General features: G+C 40.4%; 2 protein-coding genes across 3 annotated transcripts; one reads left to right on the top strand and one right to left on the bottom strand.

Annotated features, from left to right (window-relative positions):
- The first annotated feature begins 4,816 nt into the window (after nucleotides 1–4,816).
- On the top strand, nucleotides 4,817–9,251 carry pdzd11 (PDZ domain containing 11). Of its 2 annotated transcripts, none has more exons than XM_083980491.1 (6): nucleotides 4,817–4,865; nucleotides 5,379–5,476; nucleotides 6,160–6,300; nucleotides 6,624–6,722; nucleotides 7,035–7,095; nucleotides 7,880–9,251. In XM_083980491.1, the coding sequence occupies exons 2-6, from the start codon at nucleotides 5,384–5,386 to the stop codon at nucleotides 7,912–7,914; spliced, it is 429 nt and encodes a 142-aa protein (XP_083836617.1). In that variant the 5' UTR covers nucleotides 4,817–4,865; nucleotides 5,379–5,383; the 3' UTR covers nucleotides 7,915–9,251. The 2 variants fall into 2 exon arrangements, with proteins under 2 accessions (XP_083836617.1, XP_083836618.1); XM_083980492.1 differs by lacking the exon at nucleotides 4,817–4,865 and adding an exon at nucleotides 4,869–4,959.
- Nucleotides 9,252–10,457: 1,206 nt separating this feature from the next.
- On the bottom strand, nucleotides 10,458–13,462 carry stard14 (START domain containing 14; the record flags this gene model as incomplete). Its single annotated transcript, XM_083980604.1, has 6 exons — nucleotides 10,458–10,855; nucleotides 12,002–12,054; nucleotides 12,135–12,252; nucleotides 12,372–12,475; nucleotides 13,038–13,185; nucleotides 13,295–13,462. The coding sequence occupies 6 exons, from the start codon at nucleotides 13,460–13,462 to the stop codon at nucleotides 10,649–10,651; spliced, it is 798 nt and encodes a 265-aa protein (XP_083836730.1). The 3' UTR covers nucleotides 10,458–10,648.
- Nucleotides 13,463–19,606: the final 6,144 nt, after the last annotated feature.

The raw sequence follows: 19,606 nt of genomic DNA, 5'->3' as shown, positions 1-19,606 counted from the left end.
GGAGGGGGAAAAAAGACGACTGTGATGGAAAGCAAATGGGAAGAAGAGGAGGAGGGGGGTGAAGTTCCTTTGGGTATTATGGCAACCCCTGCTCAATAGCCTACTCAGTACAGACTGTGTGCAAAGGGGGGAAGGCTACAGCCACTGGAAGCATTTACAATGGCCGACACCACGGGTTATAGAGAGTGGTGCACAGACTGGCGTGAGAGCGAAGTCACACTGTTCAAGCCTTTGCATCACAAACAGCTTCAGTGACAGGCACATCCACGCACAGAGAGGGGGGGTGGAGGAAATAAACTGAGTGAAAGTGAGGAACAACAGTTGATACAATAAGAGACAGCGAATCTTGATGGACATAGATAATGACTGGAGCTTATAGGAGTTTAGATTGCTTGAAATGTACAGCCCATCTCCAATGCAGTAATGTGAGAAAGGGGTCAGATCAGGTCTTTAAACAAGTCAGGACATCTCATTTTGTTTGTGCCAGGTTTTAATCCTGCAGTTAAACAACACTGGGAATTTTACAACGTGACTGTCACTCATCAACAAGACACACTGAGGAAAAAAACTGTTTCTCGTTCAACTTGATTTGACTTGGAGATTTTCCAACTTTTCCTTTTCTGCTATGTTCAGTTTTCTCTACAGCAGGAGCCCTAATTAGCTAGGACATAAGTTGTGTCTTAAATGACATAAAATGGAATTATATCCTATCATAAAGTAATGTGTTTCTTAAAAACAATTAGGAACTTTTCTATTAAGAGCGTTTTTGGGGAGGTGTTAATGTCACAGTCATGAAACACAAGACAAACTGTGTCAGTGTGCAAACTGAGCTGTGACCAGGAAGCATTAAGCCTGAGCTGAAGGTTGAGCAACCACACTGTTCAAGGGCGATAATACAACAAAAGAATAGGAGTAAGAATGCCCCCATTACAATTAAAGAACAATTCAATAGTTATTCATGGTTGAGAGACTCACAACACTGGCCTTTTTATTGCTAACACACTGGCTGGAAGACATCACTGTTTATTTGATTATACTTTAATTGCCGCGCTAAATTCCCAACTTGGACTTCAGCACACTTAATGCATGCTTCAAAGCAAGGTCAGAATTTCATACCAGGACCCCCTTGCAAAAGAGATTCTGAATCTCAATGGGATTATTCCTGGTTAAATAAAGGTTAAATAAAAATAAATAAATAAAAATACGATGTCTAATGCATCAAATAAATGCAGAGGCATTATCAAGCAGATTAAAAGATGCACACCTAGTGCATTTATATTAGCCTATCATTTACATTTACAGCACAAGGTGTAATGAGGAACAAAAGTGCAGTGTGTGCACTGCTGTGTCGAGAGATAAAATATCCAATCATATTTTTCTAAACATAGAATTCATATTGCATAGAATTGATATGTGCTTGATCACACAACAGATCCATACAGTATACCTGTATTTAAAGTTAGAAGATAGGAAGGACTGATGAGTTAGCCTAAATCTAATGTGCAGGGTTCACAGGTGTAGCCCTCATGTGATGAAAGGAAAAGAAAATTACAGGAACCAGGGCAGGAAATTATGATGATAAATATACAACATAGACTAACACATACTGTATATAGGCTATAATACACACACACACACACACACACACACACACACACACACACACACACACACACACACACACACACACACACACACACACACATATATGTCTTGTTCAGGAACAGTTGTGGAAAAAAATAATAAGTAGGCTATTAATTTCCCTTTTATTTTCTTGCTTTTTTTTTTTGTAGCAAACGTGTTCTATATCAATACGGATTATGATGAGGATGACGAGAAGGCTGATTGAAAGCTTCACTGTAATTAACATGTAATTTTAAGTGACACGAGACCATGTTGCTCCAACCTGTCAGTTTTAAGCTTCCTTAATAATGTCCAAACAGAAAATGTGACTGTCCATGTCCACGCGTATTTCTTCATTAATCGCTTAATCCTTCCCATAGGAAACAAAAAACCCATTACATTTACCCCTCGGATTTAAGGTGCACAACTTAAGGTGCTTAACCTAATTCAAAACATTCTCCGACCACAACAAGTGACTCACCTCCAATTCCCGTTTAAAACCTCCGTCTCTTTGCTCACGCAGTCCACGCGCTTCTTTGCTCTGCTCGTCCCCACTCTCGCATCCTCATTCACTGTCCGCATGTGAAAAAACTCCGCATGAGAAAAAAATTCCTCATGAATGAGGAGGGTGTGTAACAAAAATGGAGAGGGAGGGAGAGGGAGGATCCGAAGACGAGTTCTCTCAGGTGCAGGACCTGCAGGGGATTGACAGTTGAGCCTGTGTGTGGACAGGTGTTATTGACATGAGGACATAAACTGTCCCATGTAAAGATACCAAGGTGTCGCCTTTTACAGGGTATAGCTATAATATACAAATGCTGACATACTGATACACTTAATCATATACAAAAATCAAATCTTACTAAAAAGTGTTTTTAATCATAATTTCCCACCTGTTGCCTGTTGAGTAACAACTTGAACAGGTTCATGCTGGAGATGTGTTGACTGTGGTGGTGACTAGAGGCTAAACGTTGTGTGGGAACGATGATTTTATGGGTGAGAAAAGTTTGTTGAGACCTCTTCCTCATTAAGCCCTTTTTCCTGTACCTGCCTGTTCGTTTCCTTTAAGTCGTGGGAATTGTGGGTTTTTCCCCTTCATGTGATTGTAGTAGTATCAACTGTGATTCAACGGCATGTCTGGTTTCACCTCTGTCAACCCCTATAATAGTCTTTGGGTGGTGAAACAGTGTGGATCTGGCTCATCAGTCATTTATCTGAATTAAATGCAATGGCAATGTAATTTCAAAGAATTTGTGTGATCAAGCACATATCAAATCTGTGCAATATAATTTTCATGTTAAGATGAGTTATATAGCCAAATGGTGAGAGCACACAAAATATTTTCAGTAAAAGGTTTTAGCAGACATGAAGCTAAAATAAGTGTCAGAATTCAGGAATTGGATTTGGGTTATGGTTAGATGTATCACAGTTGCCTACAAGGGAAATGATTTTTAAAAAAGAGTAGCCAATTAAGGAAAACTGTACAAACAATACACTTTCTATGCTATTACAAGTATGGGTGTGGAGAAGGAGCTGCAGTTCTGGTGAGTTCAGTGCGCAGTCAAGTCAAGAATCAGCATGCTACTAATGATTTTAATTCTTAGGTGGAATGAGAAACACCCAACAAGTGTAACTGACTAAACAAAATATGGTTAGTGGAAACCTCACCTGCTTTATATGTTACAGTTAGGCAGGATGAAATAAAAGATGATGCAAAAAAAATATTTATGAGGGAAATTGTCATAAAATTACTGCCATCATTCAGTTGTCATGTCTTGACCTCAGGTTATTCTAGTATTATGAATTCAAGGCTTCAAGAGTTATATGGCAAAATGCACTCTTTCATTTTGCAGACCTGCCCAAAGGTCAAAGAGCATTGGATTTCTCAAGCCAAGTCCTGATGTGGTCTTCACTTTCCTGCATCGCTGCCCATCTGTCCACCCAAGCTCCTTCTCCAGCTCCAGTCCTTCGCCTCGCCTCAATTTGTGACCGGCGGTAACACATTTTTAGTTTTAGTTTCATTTCGTGACAACTGTCTGAAGTGCAGCAAAACACAGCCTACTTTAGCATAGAATACAAAATGGTGGTAGCTAATTGTCTGAGGCCACTGAATTCCAGCATCCACATCCAACTTTGACCTGTTGTTGCTGCTACAGCACTTGAGGTAAAGACATGACACACATGACACATGAAAAGCATTGTCAAGTTTCCTCCCATCCGGGTGAAAAACTTTTTTTTCTTTTTTACCACACAGCTTCAGTGGCTGCTTTAAAAAGACCAGGCAGACACACAATACGAGACCCCGGTAGCATAAGAGTGTGTTTCAGCCTGTCCATAAATAAAAAGAGATGTCCTGGGCTAAAACAGAGAGGGTTGTGTCAGAGAAAGTTTGGAATATGAAGAATGAATTCCAGCTGGAGAGGGCAACAATGAATTCAATTAGGGAAGAGTAACAGTGGCTATGTGGCTGTCTCTGGAGGATCAAACAGGGTGGGAATTGATAAAAGTAGGAAATGACATATAATTTAACAACTCAATGTGGGGGATATTTATTTTCCGAAGAGAAGAAAAAATGAGAAAAGAAAAGAGAGAGATTTAAGGTTGTTTTTTTAAAGGTCCATGGTACATAATAGTGTATCATAACCGGACCAACAAGAAAACCAATGCTTGCCGTGTTGGACATAACAAAGGCTGGGGTTGTCAGAGTGTGTTTGACGATGCCAGGTCTTCGCTAGTGTGTGCATTTCAAGTTGAGGCAAGAGAAATGGCATTGTATTTTCATTTTTGGAAAAAAAAAAAAGAAAAGAAAAGAAAAGAAAAACCCTGCTTGTTGACTATTGGATGAATATAAGAGGGCACAGAGAGGGTCATCCAACAAGAAAGAAAGTGATCAGACAAGAAGTGTGAAGGAAAATAAATCAAAAGTGTGTGTGTGTGTGTGTGTGTGGGGGGGCACCTGGATTAAATCCAACAGAAAGCAGCCATCATAAGTGACGGGGAAAATAATAGGGCAGAACTAAAAAAAAAAGAGAGAGAGAGAGAGAAGTACTTTCCTATGTATTTTTGTAGGCTACAGTACACTTCAAGCAGTAGCCTACATGGTGCGTTCACGGTCCACGCTGGATGACGGCAGAGGTAGTTTCCACTCCGCGACGGGAGGGGGCGCCAAAGCCCAGCGAGCTAATCACCGCTAACACACAGAGAAGAAGTGTTTGTTGGTAGCCGTGTAGGACGAGACTGCGGTGAGATTATCTGTTGTTTTTTGGCAGTCGCTGCGCATTTTTCATCCAGAAGTTGTGTGTTATCTTCACCGTTAGAGTTTAGATGACAGCGATTGTGAGTGCCGGTGATGATGAGTTGTAAACAGAGCGAAATAAGTTCGTTTCGAAGTTAGCCTTGAAGCTAGCCGTAGCATTAGCTAGCATCTAGTCTGTGTTGCAAAGTTTAAAAAACCGTTCACTTTCGCCTCACAGTAGGATGTACATCAGTATATTCACAGTCATGTTATACATTATAACATGAATATGTCACTATGTTTATTCTGTAGAGACATTTTCACGTAACAACGTAGTAACTGTGTTGTGGACGCAGCTGATAGACAATATAGCTGTCACTAGCATTATGTAAATATAGCTGTCACTAGCATTATGTAAACATAGGGTGGTGTTTCTTTTATGACAGGGTGTAACGTTACATCAAACCGTAGAGACAAGATTTCATAACAGTGTACTTTCTCTTTCCTCGGGTGTTTTCAGAAACAATGGATCAGAAAATTCCTTATGATGACTACCAGCTCCCAGTGGTGTTCCTGCCTTCTTATGAAAACCCACCAGCATGGATTCCTGCACAAGAGGTAGCATACTGTTTGCCACTTACATAGAGCCACCCACTGTCCTTAAACCTGTACCTTTTCATTAGGGAGCACTTTTTTCTTCTTCCTTTTTTCAGTTCAAAATCTCACAGGTCTTAAGTATGAAACTATTTACTACATAATAACAAGGTGTGATTGTAACTTCTTTATCGTTTGGTGATAACAGCCCCTTTATCTTTCTCTGGGTGGCCACTGACTCATAGACAATGACTATGACACCTGTATTAGTTGGTGGCGTAGTGTTCTGTTCACAGAAAGCTGGTGTTGGCTGTTTCCCATGATTTGCCCTTGTTCCTGGGCAAGAACAGGGAACATACAATACAGCTAGTCCAAGTAATGACTGAAAATTGGTCAAAGTAATTCACCAAAGGTTAGTGGATGACCAAAAGTAAGCTCTCTCAAAGCTCTGCAAAAAGTGAATAAGTGAACATTGAGTTTCAGTTGTATTTTTTTAAATAAATAAAGTCTTTCCACAATTTCTAAGTTTAACTTATGTGCTCTGTTGTACATGTTTTCTGCCGATTCACCTTGCTGCAAAAAGCAGACACTGAGTTTTTTCCCAGTCCTTTATTGTCCTGTAACACTATTTTCTGTACGGTATTTCTATATTTTGTTCGTTCAGATCCGATTACTCTCAATAAGTCAAGATTTTTCTCTGTTTGTAGCGTGTTCATCACCCTGACTACAACAATGAGCTTACCCAATTCCTACCGCGCACCATCGTCCTGAAGAAACCTCCAGGAGCACAGCTGGGCTTTAACATCCGTGGGGGCAAGGCGTCACAGTTAGGAATCTTTATATCCAAGGTGTGTGTGTGCGTGTGTGTGTCAACCTGATGTTTGACATGGTTTTTAGAAGTATTTATACATGTTGCACTGCCAAGCAATTGTTTACTTTTCAGAATCCACATTGTGATTGTTTTGTTGTTTTATTGCCATTTTTTTCTTTTCCAAACGGACATACTAAACAAATGTGACATTCACATAATCATTACAAAAGACCTCATACTTGATGTGGGACACGCGTGGAAAAAAGAAACATAATTACTATAAATAAATAAATAAATTGTACATACATACATACATTGTGATTGTTAATGTCTGTAAACATGTTTGTGATGGGTTGCCAGGTGGTTCCAGATTCAGATGCCCATAGAGCAGGACTACAAGAGGGAGACCAGGTCCTTTCTGTGAATGAGGTTGATTTCCAAGACATAGAGCACTCAAGAGTAAGTCAGGGCAATCATTTCAAGCTGTGACTCATATACACTCGAATTAACACATCAGTATTTCAGCATTTCATTTTGCAAATTACTGTACATATTCCATTGGCAATTAAAATATTGAAACATGCAATGTAAAGCATCCACACTGAGTCTGTAGACCTTATCTTATCTCCCTGTGATGGAGCAAATGTCACATAAATAATGCATCATTTAAGTAAACCCAGTGTAGCATAGTTGCCATAGTTGTGGGTATTATTAGTAATAACCTTTTCATTGCATTGCATTGTATTAAGTCAATCCTTTCTTCCTCTTTAGGCTGTAGAGATTCTGAAGACTGCACGAGAAATACTGATGAGGGTTCGCTTCTTTCCTTACAGTAAGTCATGCAATCTTTAAATGTAGAATCTGTACAAATTTGTATAAATCGCTCTAATAGCATATATACACTTACTGATAATATATAGAGATTTCTGGTTTGAAGTGTATTAATACATTTTGGTTGGTTGGTTTAGTGTTAAAAAAAAAAGAAACATTCATTAAGAATTAAGATCAAAAGAGAGGCGTTTTTACTAATCGCACTAATGGAGTCACCATTTATAGCTCTTCTATCCAATGTGTGTGGAATCATTTTTCAAGATATATTTTCAATATTTTTTGATCATTGATATGATCATAAGTTAAAACACAGGCATGCTTTCTTGCCTTTGTTTACAAACATTATTGTTGCAACCAAACACTTCATCAGTATCATACCATTTTCTGAGTTTGAGTTTGATAAGATTAGATAAAGGACAACTTGATTCATTTGTAGCTCAGATTTTAACTTTTAGTATCCTATACTAATACTGCACTATATGTTACATGCTTTATCAAAATGACAGTTGTATGGAAAGTTTCCATGATGATCATATCTCCCTTTTTATGGCGTAAACCTGAGGAATGTGAAGCTTGTCAGCACACCGATGCCTGGAGCAGCAGCACCCACATTATATTTTTTCACCCGTGTTATTTATGTGATAACTATCGGTCTAATCAGATTGCTTGTGTTCAACACTAAAAAAACAACTGGCTTTGGAGTCACTGAATTGTATTATACTGGTATGTTTTATAAAAACATCACGTTTTCAGTTTTGTGCTGTTCTGTCCTCTCTCTTCTCCAGACTACCAGAGGCAGAAGGAGAGGACTGTACACTAGGTGGCAGCAAAGGGAGAGCAAGGTGGTGGACAGACACGTCACTTTGCATCATTACCCTCCTCCCACAGACTCTGGCCTCCATTCTGCTTAGGATGACTAATGTATGACTAACAAACTCATTCAGAGTCATCTATGTAAGGACCGACATAAACTCAGTTAAATGCTCAGTTTTTCTCTCACACACACAGATAGTCATGAACACTAATCTGCTGTGGTATATATATATACAGTATATAATGGAATTCAGACATGTACAAGGGGAAGTTTTGTAGAAATTCACATCATAGATTATAGATTGGATACATATTTTCTGATCAAGCATAACGCTTAGAAAACCCTGCTTAATTTAATGAATCAATGTTGTCTCAATTCAGTTTTTCTTTAAAGAGTAATGATTTTTTCCTAGCATAGTCTTAAAAAATATAATATTTGAATCTAGTTGTACTGATGACACTGGCAAAAACTATAGAACTATATTACTACCTGCATCTGCAGTGTACATGTAAAAAGGGATGTACATATAACATAATTTCAGTACACTCTGACACATTTGGTATAAAGGCAGCATGGCCTCACATATTGTAAGACCAAAAGATGTTGAGTGCACAGCATCTAGTGGATTTTTAAATATCACTGAAAACACTGTGCATCACCTTTTTTTATTTTATTTAATAAACGTTTGTAATTGTGTGCGAAATATTAAGTTTTAACTGCTAATGTATTAATGTATTATTGCTAATGTGGACCCGACATTACTTTAATAATGTCAAGCATTAATTGTGGTTAAATGTTTCAAACATAGAAATGTCTACATACACTGCTCCTGGCCTGAATGAAATGTTAAGTAATTATTATATAAACTGTTGACCTTGAGGTGCCAAACTGTTGACAGGAGTAACTGCCAACATGTTGTTAAAATGCATGATGATAGGACGTTGTGCCTTGTGTCAGGCACACTCATTAATTTTGCCTGTTTGGTAAAAGGTGCTTATCAGTAAAAATCAAGATGTGTAAACTTCGGCCATCAATTAAACCTGCAGACATTCAAACGTTTATAGAAAGCAGTTGTATACCTCTGGATGTCACTGCAGTATCCAGAATACAGTTAAGTTTGTGTATTTTAAACATTTGCAAAGGCCTATGTAAATACCTTCCATTTGCATTTCAACACTGTCTTATTGTTCTGTACACTAATACTTTTCACAAAGGAATAATGTTTGGTTTTTCAGTTTGACTAATGTTTTTGTTACTGATCCAACGCTCATTATGAAATTCATCATTTTTCATAGGAGAATTGAACATTGCCACATAAAAAAATAAAAAAGTTTTGAACTCTTGTAACCTTGGCCTTTGTGTGTACTTGAAAAGCTTGAAACCAAACTGGAAATGAACTGGTTTGCTCTGCTGTACAAGTAAGTAGCCAGACTTGTTCCACTCTGCATGTTGGTTTCCCATGAAACTGGCTGACACCTTGAGAAGAATGCAGTGAATGACAGTGATTATCACAGCATGTTAATCTTGTGAGGTTTACTGTGTTATTTTTTTCTTTTCAAAAGTCAAGACCATGTAACAAACATAGTTCATATCGAGCATCTCAGCCTGTTGGGCTTCATTCCTGCATCATTTCCCCATCATGACTTCATCTAAAGGTACAGTAACTTGAAATAAATAAATAAAATACAGAGGTATCCTTTATAGTCATTCAATTTCCTTAAGGGAAAGTAACAATCAACTGATAAAAGCAGACTTGCTATGCGCATTTCACATGTTAATACAACCCAACTGGAGTTTCATTACCAGAGATCAACAGCTGATCCTCTCCCTGAGTGCCAATGCAAGTCCACAGCCTGTACATTACAGTTACAATGCATACACTTTGTCTGCAGTGCATCTGCTTCAATACGATGAACCTTCAACAGTCTCCATGTATTACAAATAGAAGATACACATACAAAGATGCTCATTAGTCATGACTAAATAAAACTAACTGATATTTAGCAATAAAATTCACATTTAAAATAACAAAAATCAGATAGCAATGCGAACAGATTCAAGGTTGATGCCCAGAGTCGCTGCACAAACCCAGAACCCTTCGTCGTTTAGGTCTCCAATTCACACGAAACTCATTTTAAACAGTGTAATAACTACTATTAACGTGATTTAACTAAATTAAAGTGTGTTCAGTTCCAGATACAATCATTCTGGTCTAAACAATCAACAAAAAACAAGGTTAAGTCAATGCCGCTTTAACGCGCAGCCGTGGCATCAGAAATTTCACATCGCTTCCACCGCTAACAACATCAGCACCCTCTACAGAGCCACTAATGAACATTAACACTCACTTTCCTCTTGTTAAAATATCTGTTTGTGTATGTTCTTCATAGCTGCAACTGAACTAGGTGTGACAGAGGAGTCACTGTAAATGTAGTGCTGTAACCATGCCGCCCCCCCCCAACACCTCTAACCATGTGCACTTATAAAGGAATTACACTGTGGCGAACACTGCAGAGAATTAGCTTAGTTCAACATAAACTGAGGTGAATTGCAACTTGATCTGTGCTCATTTCCATCTGCTAAAGACAGCTGTAAACACTTCATACTCTTGCTCATCCCGAGAGGCACACTGATTTGGAAAACTGGAGGATTGGGTCACTATGGCACGGTTGGAGGTCACAACTCTTTTTGTGTTTTGGAGGAGATGCAAAGTCCCTTCCTCCCGTCGCTTTGATGCGGTTTAACTGCTGTCCTCGCCTTCCTGAGCATCTGTAGTGGAACTCTCATCCACGTTTTCTAGCGAGTCCGCCCTCTGTATCGACAGTTCAGCCGGGTCCATCATGGCGAGGGTGTTCTGCTCCGGGTACAGCCACGGCTTCTGGTCGGGAGAGTTCTGCCGTTTCCACTCTGGGTAACTCTGTCCCGCCTTGTGTACACACTTCAACACCTGCAAGGAGCGAGCCAAGAGAGGACACGGTTATCAGGAGGGCCGCAGTCCGACAATGAGGGTCATACCACACCTTCATGCTCAGTCAAAGCTGAAGATAAAGCCTGCAGCCGTCACACAGGTCGTACTGATTGTGAAAAACAATTTATAGCTCTGACACTTGGCACACTGTCTTAGCCACTACAGGGCCGATATATTCTGGACTCTAACAAAACGCAACCATTGTTGTTTTAAGAATCAGGTTTGTCTTATTTTTCTGTTTCAGCTGTGAATTAGGTAAGAAGTTTAAACAAGTTTAAAACAAAAGTAAAAAAAAAAAAAGTTATAGTATATATAGTTATAAACTTAGTGTTGAAAAACTAGCAGAAAATGTAATCATCAATTATTTAGGTAAATACAAAGCAACAAATGCCATAAACTCATGGTCTCCGACTCTCAAATGTGAATATTTTCTCGTTTTTGCCTTTTGTACAAGTAAACTGAAGAACGTTGGATTATGGGATGTTGGTTGGACAACACAGTCATACTGGCTGCTAGGAATTGCTGTAGGCTATTTGTTTAAAGACTTAAGATTAGTTGAGTGAATCAATGATAAAAAGAAATCCTCACAAACAAGCAAACTGTACTCCTCCACTAGAAAACTAGTGAAATCCTACTGGCCCTAAATGGTTTTGTTTATCACTTTTCCCTTCCCTTATAAATCATATTTACAATGTTTTTCATGTAGAAATCACTGTCACCAGATACAGAAGCTCAATCTCTCCGTCGGGCGTAAACCATAAATCTGTCAGTGAGAAAACTCTCTCTCTCACACACACACACACATACACTTTGGTCTAAATAGTTTCAATCTGCGAAGGATATGAAACCTGGGGAACGAGTTCTGCCGGGAGAGAGAGGGAGAGCAATCGAGCCGAGATACTCCTTTGTCAGCAACTGTACTGTGTCAGGCCCTTAAATTGGGTTTCTATGGTTACCATTGTCCTTTAAAAAACACAAGAAACCCTTGCTCCTTAACGCTCACACACCTCATGTACACTCCTGACCTCACAGACACACATGGCCACAGTGTAAGACGTCCCTGATATAACGTTTTAGTATAAGTAAATAAGACTTTGGGACAACAGTTGTGTAAATGTTACATACCCGTGGAGCGAGAACTTGAGATGCTTTGTTTACCATCCACTTTGGAAGAGAACCTAGGACAGAGAGATAAAACGTTAGAAAACAGCTCCGACAATATTCAGAAAGAAAGTGTAGTTGTTGGTTATGGTCTTACCTTTGGGGTCGGCTTGTGAAAGGTAAATGAAAGTACAGCTATTTGGTCCTGTGGGTTTGATGTAATAGCCAGTGAGGATGGAAATGGCCCTGACGAGGTCACTGCGAGGAGGGTGTTTCTGGAAATGAATCAACACAAATGTTGGTCAAGTTACATCATCCTTACTCATTTTCAGACTGGACAATAGGCGTCTGAGAGTTGTAGAAATGGTGCGTTTAATGGTGGGAGGTGGCTTACTGGGTGTTTGACGGAGAAATTAACGACGATGTACTCGCCATCCTTCACCTGCCACGAACGCAGCGTCACAACATCTCTGTTCTTTATTGGCTTTGGACAAACCCCTGTAGAAAAGGAGAAAAAAGGACATAACAACCTGGTTAAATTGTGTTCAACTTCCTTCACTTCAACCTTAGAGTCTACAAGTGCACCCTTGTTGTGACAATAAATACACCGGTTGAACTAGAGGCTGCTCATTTTTCATCCCTGAGGGCCTTCAAAAGGTTTGACAGCCTGAGAAACAAGCTGGTGATCAATTTTATTGTTAAAAGCGACAACACAAACACACAATGGATGGGTTGGAGAGGAAAACGAGCTGGAAAATAGTGCTGATGTTGTTTACACGAAATTTAAAAAAAAGATCTATTTCACTCTAGTCTATTTACAAGTTACACAAAGAACACAATGCCTCAAGAAATCATTGACGTGCATTGTTCTCACTTAACTGTGAAATCAATAGCCTACATTTGAAATAATAACGAACTAACATTTGAACTCATTAATGTAAATGTGCCTATGCTTTCCCTTTTTTTAAGAGTTTGTATTTCAAGTGAAACTGAGTGTGTCTTGCAAAGTGCAAACACATAAAAGACTGTGGTGAGAGTCAACAAACAGAGGAGTCCTCACATGAGTAGTAGCCCACATCAGCGTTAGCAGAGAGCCGGGCAATGTCAAAACTCTCCGACATGGTAGGGTCCCACTTCTTACGGTACTGGCCGTCGTGAATGACATCGTACATGGTCGCAGCCGACACATCTTTGATTGCCATTTTACACTGGAACACAAAATACACACAGTCAGATGAAAGAAAAAAAAGGCCATGCATGCTTCCCACTTCTCAGTTCTGCTACACCACCCAGAGTTCAGTGTGTGTGTGGACTTACCTTGATTTTGTGGATTTTCGGTTCGTTGTTTCTACTTGCAGGTGGATTTTCGACCCACACCTGAATCTCACTTTTATCATACTTGTTATTCCAAGTGTCCATGGATAAACACTGCTTTTTGAAGTCAGCAAACACCGCCTCGTCAGGTAAAATATTAGACACAGACATATTGAGAGTTTTCCAAAAATAAATAAACTAAAATGTAAGTTAACACACACAAAGTAACCTGCTCAGTCCAGAGTGTGTTTGACTTGTGCGGGTGCTTGTGTCTGGCGACACCAATATATGCGAGCACAACCACCAAGCGAGTCGAGCAGGATTTTTGTGTTGCATTCCTGAGCCATGCCTTCAAATACGTCACAGAACGTCCTGAGCGCAGGTGTGTTAGGCCCCGCCCCCACCGAAACATCCGGAAGACAAACACAGATTGCTCTTACTACTACAGCACAACTCTCACCGCATTACTGCAGCCGAAACTGATGCCAGAGCAGATAACGAGGTCAAAGAACAAACCCTGGTTGTGGAAAAAGTGGAGTACACACTCACACACTCTCTCACACGCAGTGGGCTGAACACTGTGGACTGTGTGTAGACTATCATTACAACTTTGTTGTTGTAGCCAATTTGCATGTGTGTGTGTGTGTGTGTGTGTGGGTGTGAACGAATGAGTGTGGGTGTGTCAGTGGTGAGGCACTGTGGTTGGTAGGGTCTACCTGCACACCTGTGGGCTTGGGTGGTAATCAGGCAGACAAAGGGTAGATGAGGGAGACAGAGCTCAGTAGTGTCAGGGAATCAGGATCAGGGAAGCCACACAGTTTTTCAACCGTGTCTGTGTGTGTGAGAGGGCTGAATGAGTTTTGTATCACCGTCTTAGCATTTTTGTATGAGCTCATTTTTAAGTTTAATTAGCACCCGGCCTTTTGTAGGTGTTTTTTAAAGATGTAAAATTAATAAAGTGTCAAACGTATTGCCAATGGAGGACCTCATTTTTCACACACCACCAGGAGTTGAAAACGACTTCAGATTCCCTCAAGTGGCCTTTTTTTTGTTGGTAGCTAAATTGCCACTACATTTTGTTGAAAAACTTAGCTTCAAGCTGCACTCACCCCATTCCATGCCAGCTGATTCCAATCAAGTGGATGCAGACAAAGAAAGCCTGGGCAAAGCAACACTGAAGAATCACGGTAGGACTGATTAAGAATTGTTAAGCCGTGTGGAAGAGATTGGCCTTCTCACAAAAAAGGATACAGGTATAAATCCTGCTACAATTCAAATAAAGCCTCTGGCCTTTAAATCAGTCAAAATGGGTGACGTGGCTGCAGCTGTCAATCAAGGTGAAATGGAAAGTGGATGTGATAAAAGACTAATCAAACTCACAGTTAAAGCACTGGAAGCAAAAATAATATCACAACAAAAGGAAAGAAATCTCAAAATAAAGAAACTCCATAACTTAAAAAAGGAAGTTCAACAATTAATGACTTCAAAGAAAAATGTGTCTGAGGTGCAAACAATGTATGAAGTGTTCTTAAAGCTGTGTGTGGAAATCAAAGAGTTGCATCAATCATTGAAATCAATGTTACCTGTGGATGAAATATTAAAACAAGACGAATGGTATGAAACGCGAATGCAAAATAATAATGAAATAATACAAAAAATTGAAGAGTGGTTGCTTGATAAAAATGACCAAGAGGATGATGTTGGTGATGATGATTACGACATTGAAGGTGGTGATGGTCCTGCTGCAAATACAGATGTGCCTGATGATGATGTTGCAAATGTGCTTGATGATGATGATGCTGGAAACAAGGATGTGCTTAACGATTATGCTGCTGCAAATACAAACATGCTTGACAATGCTGCCGTTTCTGTGGTCAATGATGATATTGTTCCTGGTGATAGTATTTCTAATGTTGGTCGTAGAACATGTTCATCAGCTGGCCGTTCCAGCTACAGGTCTTTAAGATCTTCAGCCTCCTCTGCATGTCTAAAAGCAGAGGCTGAAAGGGCTGCTCTCCTTGCAATGGCAGCTTGCCTCAAAGAAAAACATGAACTGGAAGCTCAGGAGGAGCAAATCAGAAAGAAAAGGGAACTTCTTGAACTGCAAAGTAAAATTGCTGCTCACACCGCAAAAGTTACTGTGTACAGAGAATCGGATGGTCAGAGCTCCAGAGCCCATTCAAATGGAATGAATTCGTATCTGGAAAGATCAAAACGTAAATCATCCCTCAGACCCTCTGCTATAGAATTTGTTCCACAAGGTTCAAACCATCAGTTTTATCATCTACCATCAGGAGGCAGCAAGACGGCAATGCTAATGGAGGCACAGCCCAAAAAGCCAGCCCATCAGTTTCATCATTTACCATCAGGAGGCAGCAAGGCTGCAATGCCAATGGAGGCACAACCTAAAAAGCCAGATCATCAGTTCTATCATCCACCATCAGGGGGCAGCAAGGCTGCAATGCCAGTGGAGGCACAGTTCAATCAGTTAAACCATCATTTTCATCATCCACCATTACGAGACAACAAAGCTGCCATGTCAATGGATGCACAGCCCATAAAGTCAGACCATCAGCTCCATCATCCACCTATAGGCAGCAGCAAAGCTGTTGTGCTGATGGAGGCTCCGTTCAACCAGTCAAACCACCAGTTCCATCATCCACCACTAGGAGGCAGCAAGGCTGAAATTTCAATGGACGGACAGCCCACAAAGTCAAACCACCAGGTCCATCATCCACCATTAGGAGGCCACAAAGCTGCCATATCCATGGGTGCACGACCCAAGGAAAATGTTGCATATGGTGGACCAAGTCCTTATGTTATGAATCCACAACCAAGCATGCCTCAAAGATTTCAAGAAACATCTCATGTGCATCACACACAGCAACCCACCATGTATTTTACACAGGAACCCATTCAACACAATGACCTAATGCAAACTGATGTGAATCAAGGCAATCTGTTAACCATCATGCAACGTCAAAATGACATTACAGCCCTTCTGATACAGCAACAGTCTTCATTGTCACTCCCTCCAAGAGATATACCTACCTTTGATGGAGACCCACTTGAATACATTGCGTTCATAAGAGCCTTTCAGCACGGAGTGGAAGGAAAGGCTGCCAGCAGTATGGACTGCCTGTATTTCCTAGAACAATACACAAAAGGACAACCAAAAGAACTGATTAAGAGCTGTCAACACATGCCACCTGACAGAGGATATGAAAGAGCAAAAGAACTGTTAAAGGAACGATTTGGAAATGAGCAAAAAATAGCCAGTGCATATATGGAGAAAGCCCTGGGATGGCCACAGGTGAAGTCAGAGGACATCAAGGCTTTGCAAGCTTTTTCATTGTTTCTCCGTGTCTGTTGTAATGCTATGGAGGATATCAGTTACATGTCAGAGATGAACATGCCTTCCAATATGCGTGTCATTATCCTGAAGCTACCTTATAAATTGAGGGAAAAATGGAGGAGCACTGCTTATGAGCTGCAGGAGAGGCACCAACGTCAAGCAGGCTTCAGTGATATTGTCAACTTCATTGAGAGACAAGTGTCTATTGTTTCTAATCCACTTTTTGGAAACATTCAGGACACAGTCATTTCATCACCAAATCACAAAAGTGGAAACAAGGTCTCTCATGCTCGATACGATGGAAAAGGAAGTAGTTTTGCAACTTCTGTGACGGCTGTCAATGCTAAACCTGTGACTCAAGTGCAAAAGGAAAATAACTTACCTGATAAATCAACAAATGTGTTTTGTCTGCTGTGTGAAGAGGGTCACAAACTGGAGTCATGTCCCATAATGGAGAAGAAGTTGCACCAAGAGAAAATTGACTTTTTAAAAGAGAAAGGTGCTTGTTTCGGGTGTTTAACTGTTGGACACATGAGTAAAGACTGTCATAGGCGTCTGTCTTGCAAATTGTGTAACCTAAAGCATCCTACCATCCTCCACATTCATTCAAAGAAAGAGATCAAGTCAGAGGATGCACAGCAGGAAACACCAGAGAACAGTCACACGGTTTCTCCTAAGACATGTGGCCATATAGGGGCTGGAGCACAGGATTGTGTCTTGGCTATTGTACCTGTACAGATCAAGGCCAACAAAGGTAGCAAGATACTGACCACTTATGCGTTCTTAGATTCCGGCAGCACAGCCACTTTCTGCTCCGAGCGACTCATGAGGGAGCTAAATGTCAGAGGAAGAAGTGCTAAATTTCTATTGAAAACAATGAACCAAGAAAAGTTTGTGGACAGTCACATCATCTCAGGATTGGAGATAGCTGCACTCAACAGTAACACCTACTTTAATTTACCTGATGTGTACACACAATGCAAGATGCCTGTGACCCGTGATAACATTCCACGGCAGGAAGAATTGAGTGCCTGGTCTCATCTCAGCTCTGTGGAAATTCCTGTCATTGATGCTGATGTGGAACTGTTAATCGGAACCAACGTTCCAAAGGTAATGCAGCCATGGGAGGTGATAAACAGTAATGGTGAAGAACCCTATGCCATCAAAACCCTGTTGGGCTGGGTTATCAATGGACCACTGAGAGGAGGCAGTGAGAGTAACAGCATCTGTCGCACCATTACTGCTAATCCAATATCCATTGCTCACATAGAGGAACTGAAGCAATACGACCACAATTGTAATGAAAGTCCAACAGATGGAAAGCCAGAGGTCAAAGGTGAGGCCATGGTAAACACTGTGATAATCAAAGATGCACCAAACGCAAAGGTGTTACAGTTGACTCAGAAGAGGAACGAAATAGGAGCATCTGTGTTGAGTAATGGGCTTGACATGACTCGACAAAAGAACAAAGTTGAGAAGGAGATGAGAGAATTCAGAGCCACGTTGGGTGAGCAAATCTTGCCTCTTGAAGATACTACGACGGCTGAGAACGCCATCATTCAGTGTTGCCAACAGGAAAGATTCAGTGGTGGAACAGCCGCACTGAAAATTGAAACATCTGGAGTGAAGAAAAGCAGTTACGTTTACAAACTCGACCCAGTGCTGGAAAATGGGCTTTTGGGAATGGGAGGACAGCGCAGCAAAACAGCTATGCCAGATGACACGAAACATCTTGTCATTCTTGTTGAAGATCAGCACATCCCCACTCTCACTTTGCGCCACATTAATGAACAGCTGGGACATTGTGGAAGAAATTACCTGCTTTCAGACTACGCTGGAGGCAAGCTCAAGATCTCTTATCACACATTTGGGATATTCACCTCTATTGAGGAGAAACAAAGTTGGATGGAGGACAAGAGAAGCTTTGGCGCAGGAGATGTTGATCTTGTGGTGGATTCTTCTGCTCCTCTCAGATCCTGGCTGTTGGGGAGGGTACTATACAGACCTTTCCTGACACACGACGGTTTGTGCGGTCTGTCAAAGATCAGATCAAGTACAACATATTGGAGCGACTAATTATGAAGATCCTTCTTCCACTGGAAGCTCGTTGAAGGCTCTTATGAAGATTTACGTCATACGTTGGCGTCAAAGTTGGACTATGGACACATGAACATTATTGAATGGGACTTTTAAAAAATGCATAGTAATTGGCTCCAGTTGTTTGAGTGTGTTGAATTGTTGTGTTATTATACAGTAACAATTAGGGGCCGGTGTGTTGTAGCCAATTTGCATGTGTGTGTGTGTGTGTGTGTGTGGGTGTGAACGAATGAGTGTGGGTGTGTCAGTGGTGAGGCACTGTGGTTGGTAGGGTCTACCTGCACACCTGTGGGCTTGGGTGGTAATCAGGCAGACAAAGGGTAGATGAGGGAGACAGAGCTCAGTAGTGTCAGGGAATCAGGATCAGGGAAGCCACACAGTTTTTCAACCGTGTCTGTGTGTGTGAGAGGGCTGAATGAGTTTTGTATCACCGTCTTAGCATTTTTGTATGAGCTCATTTTTAAGTTTAATTAGCACCCGGCCTTTTGTAGGTGTTTTTTAAAGATGTAAAATTAATAAAGTGTCAAACGTATTGCCAATGGAGGACCTCATTTTTCACACACCACCAGGAGTTGAAAACGACTTCAGATTCCCTCAAGTGGCCTTTTTTTTTGTTGGTAGCTAAATTGCCACTACATTTGTGATACATTCACCGTACATATTCAAATTAAAACTAAAGTTGTAGGCTAATTGAATTGAATTCAAATTTAATTACTTCAAGGCCAATAAATGCGAGAATAAAAAAGATAAAATAGCCTATATAAAAAATAAAATATGTAATTGCTTGTTAGATGTCTTGTTTTATTTCCAGTAGCTCATTCGTAATATATTGTAATATATATATATATAAATATATAATTATT

The sequence above is a fragment of the Trachurus trachurus genome (genome assembly GCF_905171665.1).
Source record: "Trachurus trachurus genome assembly, chromosome: 10".
In the NCBI taxonomy this organism is placed as follows: domain Eukaryota; kingdom Metazoa; phylum Chordata; class Actinopteri; order Carangiformes; family Carangidae; genus Trachurus; species Trachurus trachurus.
This window is presented reverse-complemented; position numbering and strand designations above follow the sequence as displayed.

Bases quoted from the DNA above. Each gene is read 5' to 3' on its own strand.
- pdzd11 (XM_083980491.1), top strand. From the start codon at position 5,384: ATGGATCAGAAAATTCCTTATGATGACTACCAGCTCCCAGTGGTGTTC. The intron at 6,301-6,623 runs GTGTGTGTGTGC...ATGGGTTGCCAG, and splicing joins TAGGAATCTTTATATCCAAG to GTGGTTCCAGATTCAGATGC. The intron at 7,096-7,879 runs GTAAGTCATGCA...TCTCTTCTCCAG, and splicing joins GGTTCGCTTCTTTCCTTACA to ACTACCAGAGGCAGAAGGAG.